This window comes from Nicotiana tabacum, chromosome 2, assembly GCF_000715075.1.
Source record: "Nicotiana tabacum cultivar K326 chromosome 2, ASM71507v2, whole genome shotgun sequence".
NCBI lineage: Eukaryota > Viridiplantae > Streptophyta > Magnoliopsida > Solanales > Solanaceae > Nicotiana > Nicotiana tabacum.
In genome coordinates this window covers 114118049-114132698 of record NC_134081.1, presented here as the reverse complement: position 1 = coordinate 114132698, position 14650 = coordinate 114118049, and the positions used below count along the sequence as shown (strand labels likewise).

Sequence of the window (14650 nt, the reverse complement as noted above, 5' to 3'; positions counted from 1 at the left end):
CTTCACCCTCAAATCCTTGGGTAAAGAATCTATCAACGGGACATGAAGGGGGGGGGGGGGTTATCAAAATGATCAACATTTTCATCAAAGATGTCCAAGTGGACACTCTCTGGCTCATCAACAAGGTTAAAAGGTACAGAAGCCGTAGGGGGGTCTTGAGAAACATGGGCTTCATCATCTGAAACCACATGCCTTCTGACTTGTGGTTTCCTCACTAAGGAACCTTCTTCATTATCCTCTTTATCTTCAGAGCCACGGGCTTCAACATTCCTCCTATTAGAGGAAGATACACTTAAAATTTGTTCATGTGCAGAGCTAACAGAAAGCCTAGCAGAAGGAACAGAAGCAGGGCTGATGCCACAAATGGAAAACCCTAAAAACGGCAAAAGAAAAAAATATCAAAGGAAAAGAAAAGAATGAACAAATAGAATGAGAACCATAGGAATAAAATTATATTGCGGATCTTCACTTTTCATCCAAATTTTGGTGAAAGAAATTTCCAAGATCTCTTGTCCATGGGAGCAGCAGTAAACATTTTTTCTACCCAATCACAGAAGTCAGGAATTTTGGTGAAGACTTTCATGGTTGCTGAAAAATAAACATATACTTATGTGAGGAAAATTGAAACGTCGAGAGAAACAAGGAAATAAAGAATACTTACGTGCAAAGTTCCACTTCTCAGGAAAGGGAATATTCTCATTACCCACTAACTCACGAGTGGGAATATCAACAAATCGAGCGTACCAACTATGGTGACAATCATCCTCGGGGCTGACTAAAACTCTTTTACTTCTGGCCACGAGATAAAACAATACCCTCACGAATAGGTTTTGGGGAGTACTGGTGAAGTAAGTAGCGGAAACTAAACCTGACAAGTAGTGAAGGCAAGCAACTTCCCTCCACACAATCGGACCTAATTGACCGAGACACACATTGAAATATTGACAAAATTCAATGATCACGAGATCAATAGGAGGGGTAAACCCGAAGGTGAAAGGGTAGGTGTAAACAAAAGAATAACCTTCATGGTAAGATGTGATTCTATCATCATCACTAGGGGTCATCACTGGAAAATCAGGTTTCCAATGGCATTCACGTCGAACCAAGGCAAGGAGGGTAATGATCAGCAGGGTTAAGTGATGCTATGGAGGAAACCTGTTTTCTCACAGCTTCACAATCTGATATAAAGAAAAATTCTTGTGGGACAATCTCAGATACAATGGGTTCTTACATGGGCTCATTAGGGTCTCTCCCTCTAGAGGAAGATCTAATAGTTATGGAAGTTCTAGCGCTAGAGGAAGAAGGTTTGGAAGTACCACTTTGAGAAGATGTAGAACTACGAGTAGACCAAGAACCTAAGCTACACAGTCTGCCACCTCTTCTACTCCTAGTAGGGGTAGAAGAGGGATGGAGTTCGTCAATGCACTACCTTACGAGGGTCTGATGACGAAGAAGGGTTTAACAAATGAGAAGCCATCTTTAATGGTGAAGGTACACATGAAAGAAGAAGAACTACAAGAGAAGTTAGAAGTATGAATGCAAGAAAGAAGAAGGGAATTTTTAAAGTTGAGTGTAATGAGGTATTTATAGGGGAAAATAACCATCATCAGAGATGGTCATTATGAACTATTATCATGGAACTGTCACTTCATGACTGATACAGCCGCAGAAGAACCCTTAAAAGGCGCTGAAATTTGCAGAACCAATTGCAACGAGACACGTGTCTTGAGCATTAAATAGACATGACGTATGTCTCATCGATTCTAAATAAGGAATTATGATAATTGGGAAAAGGTGGTAAGATATTCCCGCCATAAAAACTTACCGCTTCCCGAATATTCAGTTGAGAATATTTAGAATGTGGGGGAGACTATCTGTATTGGTGGAAAAAAGGTATGACACATGGGCCATCAATGAGGTGACAAGGGGCACTTTGAGTTGAGTCAATAAAGGAAAACAAAAAGGCACGGATGAAGAAGAGATACCGGTCCTAACAACTGATAAAGAAAAATTAGGCACGAGATGAATGAAGACTGAAAAAGGAGAAGATTCACGAATCTGTTATAAACATGGAACATGAATCAACATTAACTTTGATTACAGGCTATCTTCAGTTATTATTGTAACCGTTACAATTAAATATGGTAACGGGAAATCAAGGTAAGTAATGCCAATAATGGGCCAGAATTAAGTAAGGAAACTGTAACAATTATGTGTCCTTATATAAGGATTTATACCTCATTTTGTACCGGCATCTGAATATCTTTCAATATATACAATCAGTCTTTTACTTTATGCGATTCAATTGTTCAATACGCAATACTGGGAGTGATTAGCAATCAACAATAAGCTTTTTTTCCTTACTTATTATTTCCATTATTTTCCTTATTCTTTGAATTTCCAAGAAAGTGAAGTAATTTTGGTTATCAGTAACCCGATTTTTTCTTAATATTAGCTTTGACCGTAAAATTTATTTTTGGGTTAACTGAAGATATACACTTGTAAGAAAAGACATTGACTTTCAATATTAAGTTTGGTTTTATTGCAAACATATAACAAATACCTTTTTTCTAAGATTCTTGTCTAACTTTTCCACCCGATCCAAGAACAATCTGAACAGTCGAATATTTATCAATCATTTAGCATTCTCAGAAGGAATATCCATAGATCTTATCCCTTTTCGGGTGACTCACACGTTCTTATTTACTTTAATGTCATTCATTGATATTTATTGTTATCCCCCTTCTTTTTTGGTCATTGATATCGTTAGTGTTGTCAATATTTATTGCTATTCAGATAATCTACATATCATCTTCTTACAACATCAGTTAACGTATCTTTTGGACATTAATATTGGCTAAGATTGACTCTATTTTATTAAATCTAACTGGTTAAGCCAGATCTAAATTTTGGGTCAAACAGTTTGGCGCTGTCTGTGGGGACTTCTTAGCTAATGTTTTAGTTTTCGTTAGATCTACAACTCACGTGATATACTAACCAAGCAAACCACAAGGTTTTTTCCTTCTCTACACGTACATAAATTTACATGGCAGGTAACAAGGGAGACAGAAATAAGGTGACAGGTGACATCCCCGACAACCTCATGAATGCTATAAACGAGAGTTATGAAACGTTGGACGATGACGTGACATCCACTTCCTCTCCCATACACGAGAGGTCGCTTCTCCCCATTGTAGCACAATAAAACCAAATGTAAAAGAGGCATCCACGTCCACAGGAGAAGGTACACCATCAGCCATGAAAAAACTCCTCTAAGCGTGGTTGAACGATACATTAGTAAGCGTGCTCAACAAACAAGCTCCATGCACGACCATAGAGACCGCAAGAGCCCATACGGTACATCGAGGAGACGAACAGGGCGATCAACCTGACCTCCAATCCCAGGTATAACTCACAATGTTACTAACAGTGTAGGTGATGACATCCTCGTCGTTGTTCTGAAGAGAATGGAAGAATTGGAGAATGAGAACAAAATGCTTAGTGACCAAATGAAAGAACACCAAGAACGAGTCAAAAAGATACCAGGCGCCCCTAAGCTACTGCCGATGAGGGACACCGGCAGGTTCGTAGAGTAGCCGTACAACGAGGAAGAAGCCCCATATACCATACCAAATACCTTCAAAATGCCAACGTATCTCAGGATATATGACAGAACAACCGATCCTGAAGATCACATGACTCATTACGTCACCGCCATGAAGGTTAACGGTCTCACCAAGGAACAAGTGTCCTCTATTTTGCTGATGAAATTTGGCGAAACCCTCACTCGAGGGGCATTAACATGGTATTCACAACTACCATCCCACTCCATAGAAACCTTCAAAGAAATGGCCGATAAGTTCGTGACGACGCATGCCGGGGCCAAGAAATCTGAAACAAGAGTAAACGACATCTTTGCCATCAAGCAATCCTTGGGAGAGGGACTAAGGGTCTTCCTCGCCCGTTTCAACATATTAAGGATGCCCTTAGCAAATGTATCCGAAGGGATGGCAGTCGAGGCTTTTAAGAATAGGTTGAGTAGAGAGGGTTCAAGAGCGACCAGAAAGCTGTTGAGCTGGTCGATGAAGTATCCTCCGACCACTTGGGACGAAATCCATAATGCTTATTCTGCCAAAGTCCGGGCAGATAATGACGACCTCAATGGGACAGCCTGACGGCTCAGCTCGGTACAAACTGAACCAAGAGAGAATGAAGAGATAACATGAGGAGGGATCACCTAATCTCACGGCCGAACAGAGAACGACATCAGCCTTACGTCAAGGCCCCCGTCCCTTATTCCTCCCGCTATGATGAGGGTCCATCTAGGCTGAGAATGGGGACTCATATGAATGAGAGAGGTAATTCCCCCTATTATATGCTCACAACCTTTTTGTTTCACCTACAGAAATAGTCTACGCCCTAGAAAAACTCGGAATAAAGGTGAAGTGGTCGCCAAATATGAGGTCCGACCCAAATACTAGAAAATCTAACGCCCTCTGTGAATTTCACCAGGAACGCGGGCACAAGACAGAGGATTGCATTGCCCTGAGGCAAGAAGTTGTGAACATGTTGCAGCAAGGACACCTCAAAGATCTACTGAGCGACAAGGGAACGAACACCTTCGCCAGGGGTCAAGAACGTCAAGGCCCGCCAAAGCTGCCCTCACCGGCCCACACCATCAATATGATTATTGGCAGCAATGACGATGCCCCCATCAATGGTATCAAGTTCACCGCTAATCACAATCTCAAAATATTGATCACCCATGAAAGGTATGATGGACTCGAGGAAAGTATCATCTTCGACAAGTCAATTGCCGATGGTTTGACTTTCCCTCACAACGATGCTCTTATCATTACTTTACGAATTTCACATACTGATGTTAAGCGTATCATGGTGGATGATGGGAGTGGAGCGTGAATTATCCATCCCCGAGTCTTCGCCCAGATGAGACTCGAGGACAAGATAGTACCATGCTGCATCACACTAACTGGTTTTAACAATGCAGTTGAACGGACCTCGGGAGAAATTACACTACCCGTCCTTGCCGGCATCATAACTCTAGAGACAACGTTCCACATCAACAACCAGGCCACCATATACAATGCCATAGGAGGACGTCCATGGATATATCCCATACCGTCCCCTCCAGCTTATACCAAGTGATCAAGTTCAAAATACCTTGGGGAATATTCAGCATACACGAGGAAAAACGCACTTCCCGGGAATGCTACCACATCGGCATGGATAGCTCGACGACCCAACAAAAGAAATATAAGGAAAAAAAAATCATATCAATCAACAGAGTCGAGGTCGACACAAGAAGAGACCAGGGACATCATCACAAACCTGAAACGGTCAAGGCCGCGGACTCGACTATAGAGGGCCTCGACCCCGTTAAATTAGATCCCAGCGACCTCGGTAAAAAGGCCTACATCGGCTGCTTACTCAGAGAACTAGGTAAATTTAGTCAAGTTTTAATAATTAACTCATATTTGCTTTCCTTCTACCATACAAATATGCCAGACGTCCCCAAGGAGATAGCCACACACATGTTGAATGTCAACCCATTATATCCCCTTGTAAGGCAAATCAGACAAAAGTTTAACCCCACAATCAATGATGTCATCCACGATGAGGTAGAAAAGCTATAAGAAAATGGCTTAATCAGGAAGTTGAAATACCCCAAGTGGATAGCCAACGTGGTGAAAAATGGTAAATAGATGATGTGTGTAGACTTTACAGACTTAAACAAATCATGCCCAAGAGGAATGTATTGTTATAGAGTCATGCCATTCGGGTTGAAGAACACAGAAGCCACCTATCAAAGATTGGTCACAAAAATATTCAAAGACCAACTCTGCAAAATAATGGAAGTATATATCGACGATATGCTGGTCAAATCCGTAAGGGCAGAAGACCATATCGACCATTTACGGGAAGCTTTCGACATACTAAGACGGTACGGGATGAAACTAAACCCAGAGAAATGCGCATTTAGCGTAGCCTCAAGAATTGTTTTGGGTTTCTTAGTATCACAACAAGGAATCGAAGTCAACCCGGACCAAATCAAGGCTATCGACGGGATACCCGAACAACTGACTACAAAGAAGCAGGTCCAAATTTTGACTAGCCGAATCACCGCCGTATTGAGATGTATCTCGCGGTCGTCCGACAGATGTCACAGATCTTTTGGCGTACTCAGAAAGGATAACGACCTCAAGTGGATGCCCGATTGCGTACAAGCTCTACGAGAACTTAATGCGTATCTATCATCACAACCTCTGCTCTCAAAGCCTGAACCCGGGGAACACCTCTCCGTCTACCTCATCGAATCCGAACCAGTAGTAAGTGTGGTCCTGGTGCGAGAAGATAAAGGTATGCAATCTGCTATTTATTACACTTATAAAAAACTTATCGATGCCGAGACGATGTACCCACACCTCGAAAAACTGGCCCTAGCACTGGTCGTAGCTTCAAGGAAGCTTAGATCCTATTTACAGTGCCACCCTATCTCGGTCGTTACCACATTTCCTTTAAGAAGCACTTTACATAGACCCGAATTATCGGGGAGGCTGGCTAAGTGGGCCATCGAGATAAGAGAGCATGACATAACATATCAGTCACGAACAATGATAAAGTCGCAAGTGCTCGCCGACTTCGTCACAGACTTCATCATAATGATAATTCCTGAGGTCAAGAAGGAAGCCGTTCAATCTTCTCTTCAAACACAAGACCTCAGGGTCTTGTACACCGATAGTGCATTTAATACTTCTGGATTCAGACTGGGACTAGTACTCAAGGTTCCCACCGGTAAAGTAATTTCCCAGTCCATAAGATGCCCGGATATGACTAACAACAAGGCCGAGTATGAGGCCGTAATTGCAGGGTTGAGACTATCACTCAAATATGGGGCGAGGCGGTTGAATCTCCGCTGTGATTCACAGCTCGTAGTCAACCAAGTCAGAGGAACTTTTTAAATCAAAGAACAAAGGTTGCAAAAATATCAACCGAGATCTGTAAGTTGTTCCCCAATTTCATTGAATGTCAGCTTGACCAGATCCCGCGAGCCTAGAATATCGAAGCAGACGGCCTCACCAAATTGGTCGCAGCCACCAAAAGCATCACCACTGGGGATGAAAGTGTAGTCCACCTCCTCTACTCGTCATAGACCAAATTGAGGTAAGATCTGTATGTTTAACTTGGGACTGGCATAATTGTATTATCACCTACTTACCTACTTGTAGGATGAGACACTCCCAAACAACAAAAAGAAGCCAAAAAACTGAGAATACAAGCGGCTAGATGCAACCTCCTTCAGAACGATTTGTACAAGAGAACATACGGTGGCCCTCTAGTGAAATGTTTCGGTCCAAACCAAACCCAACGCATTCTCAAAGAAGTCCATGAAGGCCAATTCGACGCTTATTCTAGTAATCAAGCACTCGTTAGGTGCCTCATACGGGCATGATACTACTGGCCCACTATAAAAAAAGACGCCTCAGAATTTGTAAGGAAGTGCGAACAATGTAAAAACTATGCCCCAATAATTCTCCAAGCAGGCTAACACCTTTACTCGGTCACCTTCCCATGGCCGTTTATCAAATTGGGAATGGATATCGTGGGCCCCCTCCCGGTAGGGCGAGGTATGTGCGATGTTTTCTAGTTTTAACTGATTATTTCTCTAAATGGGTGGAAAAGGAGCGTTCGCCCAAATACGCGAACCAGAGGTAATCGCCTTTATATAGAAAAACATCATCTGCCAATTCGGCCAACCCAAGGAGATCGGCTGCGACAACGGACCCCAGTTCACGGGAAAGAAAACTCCCGAATTCCTCGAGAAATGGCACATTAAGAGGATACTTTCAACCCCTTATCACCCAACGGGCAATGGGCAGACAGAATCCTCCAACAATTTTATATTAACCATCATGAAGAAAAAATACGAAGAAGCCAAGGGACTATGGCCGGAAATACTCCCAGATGTATTATGGGCGTATAGAACCACCCCGAAGACAAGCACATGAGAGACACCCTATTCTCTGGTCTACGGGACTGAATTAGTTATACCAGTCGAGGTCAAAGAGCCCATCTTAAGAACCCCCATGAAAGTGGAACTAGCAATGATGAGAGTAGAAGGCAAGAGCTCGATGAGATCGATGAACGAAGAGACATGGCGTACATAAGAATGGTCGGCCAAAAGCAGCAAGCGGAATGTTACTACAATAAAAATGCAAAGGTTCGGCCGCTCAAAGTCTGGGATTACGTACTCAAAGCCAAAACCCATGCAAGTAGAGATCACAGGGAGGGAAACTGGGATGGTTCGTACAAAATTATAGCCAAAGCAAACAAGGGTTCATTCTTACTAGAGACAATGAAAGAAAAACAACTACCAAACAATTGGAATATCAACCATCTCAAATACTTCAACTTCTAAAAGGAAGAAGCTCCCTCACAAGTGGTACTCTTTTTCCCTCACTTGAGTTTTGTCCCATTAGGGTTTTCTCAAGGAGGTTTTTAATGAGGCTACGGAAGGGACGCTTCGAGTCAAAGTATGCGAAGAACAGACTGATTTTTCTTTCATTGCCTAACTCCTCAAGACTCTCCAAGTTGAACAATGAAGGGGCTGGATAGACCCGAGACTGGGACTGGAATGCCAGACAATGCCCAAAGTTTGTAACTTTCTCAAATTATGTAATTTGAGCAACAACATCAAAGTAACAAAAACTTATATTTATCAAAACCATCTTAACAAAAGGTTAAGTTCGACCAAGCTTGAACAACACCTACCGGCCCTCGGCCGCGATTTAATAAAATATTAAGTTTGACCCAGTTCAAACAACACCTAACGACCCTCGATCGCGATTTAACAAAAGGTTAAGTTCCACCCAGTTCGAACAAAACCTACCGACCCTCGGCCTCGATTTAACAAAAGGTTAAGTTTGACCCAGTTCGAAAAACACCAATCGGTCCTTGGCTGCGATTTAATAAAAGGTTATGTTCGACCTAGTTCAAATAAAAGGTTAAGTTAGACCCATTTCGAACAACACCCACCGTCCCTTGACCGCGATTTAACAAAAGGTTAAGTTCGATCCAGTTTGAACAACACCTACCAGCCTCGACTGCGATTTAACAAAAGGTTAAGTTCGAACAACACCTGCCGCCCTTGACCGCTATTTGACAATAGGTCAAGTTCGACTAAGCTCGAACAAACACCTATCGGCCCTCAACCATAATTCAAGGAAAGGTTAAGCGAAATAGTAGTTTTGTTCAGTCTTGGAAGTGATATAGGCATAGTTAACCCCTTTGATCATGTAATCCTTTTTCTTTGGTAACCACATTATAATCCTTACCCATTTATTTGAATTGACCATCTATTTGAACCTTTTACCTCTCGTGAGCACTTGAATTTGTTATGAACTTTGTAAAAGTTAAAGTGCGGGGTGTTGGTTTGGCTTTTGAGTGGAACTATTGAAATAAAAAGAAAGGTGCATTATTTTGAAAAGTAAGAGCCACTTGAATTGAAAAAGAAAAAACAGAAAAAATAGTTCTATGATTGTGAAAAATATTCCTTGATAGTGGTAACACCTGATGTAATTGTTCTTAAAGAAGTAGGGAGTTGATGTATATTGATGTGAAGGTGATGTTATGGTTTGACATAAGTGTAGGATTTTGAACGTTTAATTCTATGTATTAAAGTTCTTAGGGAGGTGTAGTCACTATTATATCCAAATGTATCCTATCCATCCCACAACCTACATTACAACCAAATAAAGTCCTACTTGATCTTTGACTGAATAAGCTTGATTAGTCGAGTACTATACTACGGGGCAAGCCTATGGTACATTTATTGTGGCATATGACTGTTATTTCTGAGAGTGAGTGAATTCTTTCTATCTTGAGTTCTTAATTGTTCTTGAATTTTGTTGTGTGTGGGACTATTCTCTATTATTGTGTGAGGGCATTTATTTACGAAGGAAAGGTAATGTCGTTGACCTCTGTGTTAGAGTAAGTGAGTGGGTTATGAAAAATGGGTGTTGCTTTTGAGTCAAATCTTGAGGCGTGGATGTTACAGTGCTTAATCTGTTTTAAATATTCTTGGTGTGATGAGTTAGGAGAGTTGTTTAAAAAGGTCATGTCTTTTTGAAGTGTAGTTTGATTGATTGCTCGAGGACGAGCAATGGTTTAAGTGTGGGGTGTTGTTGGTAGGCTATAATCCTATATTTTAGTCGCTTATTGCACTCTATTTCACTGCACTTTACTTGTGTTGAGCTTTAATTGGTAGTGTTTTACACTTATTGTGGAGCTAATTTGAGCTATTTGGAGCTTTGAAGTCTGAGTAAAAGACCAGGGGATTAAGCCGGGATCGTTTTCGGGGGCCGAGGACCAAGTCTGGACATCAAAAATCAAGATTTGAGCCGTACTCTAATAATTTTACACTACCGGGGCGCGTGGTGCTCCGCGGCAATGCAAATCCTGCTTCCTGACAATTATGCAAGCCTCTGATAATTCCCACTAGCTCGTGGCGTGGTGCGTCTCCCCATGCAGCATGCCTGTGCAATTTTCCTAGAGTGATTTTCCTATTTCGGCTAAGAAAGGGTGATTTCGTCCGGGCCCGACCCTACTTGGTATAAATACATGAAAAAATGTTATTTTCTGGACTTTTGACATACTTTAGACCTAAGGAAGCTAAGGAGGAGTTGGAAGAACACAAGCACATGGATTTCATCATTCCATTCTCACTTAAGACCCGAGTTTGGATTGAATTTATGTTTACCTATACTTTCATTATATTTGTGATGAATTTCTCCATATCTATGGAGTAGTTTGCTTTAGGATTTGATTGATTTGGTATATTGATGATTGTTTATGGGTTATAACTATAGATTTATGTATGGAACTATTTTGGATGATTTAATTGTTGCATCTATATTCACTAGTTCATGTAATCGAGAGAGGCATAACTTGTGATATCTTTGCATTATTGTAACGACCCACCGGTTGTTTTGATCCCTAGCGCACCGTTCGATGGTTTGAGTCCTTGAATAACTTCACTACATGTGTGATGACTTATATGTGTGGTCATAATTGAATTTCAGGAAGTCCGAGGTTGATTCAAATGAAAAATTCTAAATTCGGAATCTTTAAGTTTGAAGAGATGACTGAGGTTTGCCTTTTGAGTAAACGACTTGAGAATTAGAATTTGAAGGTTCCAATAGGTTCGTGTGATTATTTAGGACTTGGGCATGTGTTTAGGTTGAGTATCGGGTGTCGTGGGAGCATTTCAGCGCTTATTATGGAAAGTTGGCATTTTGAAAGTTTAAGAATCTCTTAAGTTTGATTTGAAGTGGACATGGTGTTAACGATGTCCGTTTGGGATTCTGAGCCTTGACATAGGTTCATATCGTGATTTGTTACTTGTGCGTAAACTTTGGCATCATTCCGGAATGTTTAAGGATGAATCAGACTCGTTCATCAAAGTTTATAAGTTTGAAAGTTTAAAAAAAGGTTTCGATCGTCAATTCATGGTTTTAGTGTTATTAGATGTGATTTGACGCTTCGAGTGAGTTCATATGATTTTTTAGTATTTGTTGGTATGTTTGGTTGAGGTCCCCGGGGCCCCGAGTGAATTTTGGATGGTTAACTGATTGAAATTTGACTTGGGGGATTTGCCGAAGTTGCTATCATAATTGTTGTTGGTTTCCTTGTACGCGATCGCGAGTGGAAGTCCGTGATCGTGAAGAGTTGTTTGGGGAAAATGGTGAAACTTTTCTATGCGATCACAAGATTAGGCCTGGGATCGCAGTGCTATGGTCAGTTGTGCTATGCGAACGCGAGGGTTGTACCGCGTTCGCGAAGAAATAAGGAGGGGTGTCCTGATACTACACGTTTGTTCATTGCGATCGCGTGAGGAGGGGTGCGATCGCGAAAAGTTGACTTCCTATTCATCGCGTTCACGATGGGTTAATTTTTGGCCACTTGAATTTGTGCTTCGCGATCGCAAAGAAGAAGGACTTGGCATAATTGTTTTAATTCGAGATTTTTGCTCATTTCACTCATTCCTATCTTGCTTGGGCGATTTTTGGGGCAATTTAGAGGATCAATTTTCATCATCAATCTTGAGGTAAGAGATTTCTACACATTGTGAGTTAAATACATGGCTTATATATGGATTTAAATATGGAAATAAGTAGAAATTGTGGGATTTTGGTAGAAAACCTAGAATTTGGTATTTTTGGATTCTTACCACGAAGTTGGACGCGGAATTAATAATAAATTATATATTTGAGTTCGTGGTGTTATGGGTAATGATAATCTTCAAGAATTTTCAGAATCTGTGCACGTGAGCTTGAGGGTTGACTTTGTTGACTTTTTGAGCGGAGCTGAGAATCATTATAAATTATTAAATTATACGCATTGGAGTATATTTTGATTGATTTTCACATTGTTTGATTAGTTTTGGATCGATGTGCATTAGTTTGAGGTGTTAGAGGAGCCAGTTATGGAACTTCCGAGAGAGGTAAGTCTCATGTCTAACCTTGTGAGGGGGAAACTACCCCCTAGGTAATGTAATTGTTATGTGCTATTAGTTGTGGGTGCTACGTACCCACGAGGTGACGAAAGTCCGTACGTAGCTAAAACATGTTTATGTCTGGGTAGACTTAGGACTTTATCATGTAATATTTGAATTGTTTGGACTCATTTTTGCTAGCTTAATTAATTGAATAGTTGAAATTGATTTAGAAACATATATATATATATATATATATATATATATATATATATATATATATATATATATATAGCCGAAAAGAAATACGGAAATTGTTTCCAAGATATTTGATAAACGTAAAAGGGGTAAATTCACTATTATGGACCTGTATCTGTGACGTAAGCACATGAGTCGTAATTCAATAAGTTTCTTCTTTTCTTGTGGAGCGGGCCGAATGCCTCGGCAGTATAATAGATGCATCTATGGTTCGTGCCGGTTGACCCTCGGTGGTGTACACATTATTCTGGATCGGGCCGTATGACCTCGGCATAATCGTGTTTTATATCGCTAGCAGTCCGAATATTTACGAGATTATCCTTACACTGATGCCCGATATTTATATGGTATTTCCTTATCCGTTTGATACTGGAATTTGATACATCCAAGCTTTTGAGATAGAATACGAGACTGAGAAATCTATATCTTTAAAAGAATTTTTTTAGAGTATGTAACTTACACTTTACCCCATTATTATTGTTGTGCTTCATATCAGCTTATGATTCATCATATTGCTTTATTGTACCTCTAGTAAGTGTCGATGTCGATCCCTCATCACTACGTCTCCAGGGTTAGGCTAGATACTTACTAGGTACGCGTTGATTTATGTACTCATGCTTCACTTCTGCACTAAATGTGCAGGATCTGACAGGTTCATCTGGTGGTCATCTTGGCGTGTAGGCGCAACTGCTGAGAAGACTTTATGGTGAGTTGCATTCTAGGATACGCATCGTAGCCCACAGAGTCTTCATTGTACTATTTACTTTATCCTGTCTTATTTACATTCCGGGCAGATGTTGTATTATTTTTGTATTCTTTAGTAAATGCTCATGAACTTGTGACACCGAGTTTTGGGATATGCTAGTTGTTGCTTACGGATTTATATATTATTATAGCCTTTCATTTCTTTTATAAACTACTACTTATATATGTTCCCATGTATTTAAAAGTGTATATTTCCTTCCTTAATAAAATTTATGATTTCGAAAGTAATAAAACGAACAATTAATGTGATAGTTCACCGTTGGCTTGCCTAACGATAACGTTGGGTGCCATCGCGACCTATAGTGGGTTTTGGGTCGTGACAATTATATTGTTGGTTAAGTTTATACATTCTTCTAAGTAATCTAAAGAGGCTAGTTGAATCATTGATTATACCTAGTTAGAAGAATAATCGACAGAGGTTTTCCTAAAGACCAATCCACTATGCATTCTTGCATATATCTTCACAGTGCTTAAATTGGTTCATCTTGTGAGGTTCAGACTTAATCGAGAGAGGAGTTTATAGTGAAAATTTGAACTAATAATTGAGTGAATTCGAGAGACTCACTTGAATATTAGAAGTGAATTATCTAGAGTTAAATTCCGAACAATTATCTTGTACCTATCTTGTCAAAACCCTATCTTCTCCCACAGATAACCTTATTTGCTTATTTCTTGTTTCGATATTACTAGTCAATAGCTTTAGATTCTTAGTTAATTTTCATTATTGATCATATAAATCTCAACTGTTGATCATCCTGGATAACAATCAAGCTAGAAACTACAAGAATACCATTTAAATCCAATCCATGTGGATACGATATTATACTATACTATATTTGATTAGCGAGCATAATTTAACTGCGTGTTTTGCGCTCGTCACTAACAAAATTAATTAGGTGAACATGACCCACAATGTACATGGAGCTTCTATGACAATAGATACCTAAGTACATAAAACGAACTAGACTCAAACACCCACTAGAACTGTAGCGGGCTCACCATAAGTTGAGTAGTGAAGCAAATCCCTATCAAAGATCCATATAATCCAATAGAAGTATACATGCATCCATTAAAAGATGCAGCGCCACCGGAAAAAGGGACGTGAGTACATATGGA

The 14650-nt window shown here is 40.4% G+C and overlaps 1 protein-coding gene across 1 annotated transcript; it reads left to right on the top strand.

Moving 5' to 3' along the window:
- Positions 1 to 4222: 4222 nt before the first annotated feature.
- Positions 4223 to 4920, top strand: LOC107815196 (uncharacterized). Its single transcript, XM_016640720.1, has 2 exons — positions 4223 to 4358; positions 4406 to 4920. The coding sequence occupies exons 1-2, from the start codon at positions 4223 to 4225 to the stop codon at positions 4918 to 4920; spliced, it is 651 nt and encodes a 216-aa protein (XP_016496206.1).
- The last annotated feature ends 9730 nt before the right edge of the window (positions 4921 to 14650 follow it).

Bases quoted from the DNA above. Each gene is read 5' to 3' on its own strand.
- LOC107815196 (XM_016640720.1), top strand. From the start codon at position 4,223: ATGAGGAGGGATCACCTAATCTCACGGCCGAACAGAGAACGACATCAG. The intron at 4,359-4,405 runs GTAATTCCCCCT...TTTCACCTACAG, and splicing joins GACTCATATGAATGAGAGAG to AAATAGTCTACGCCCTAGAA.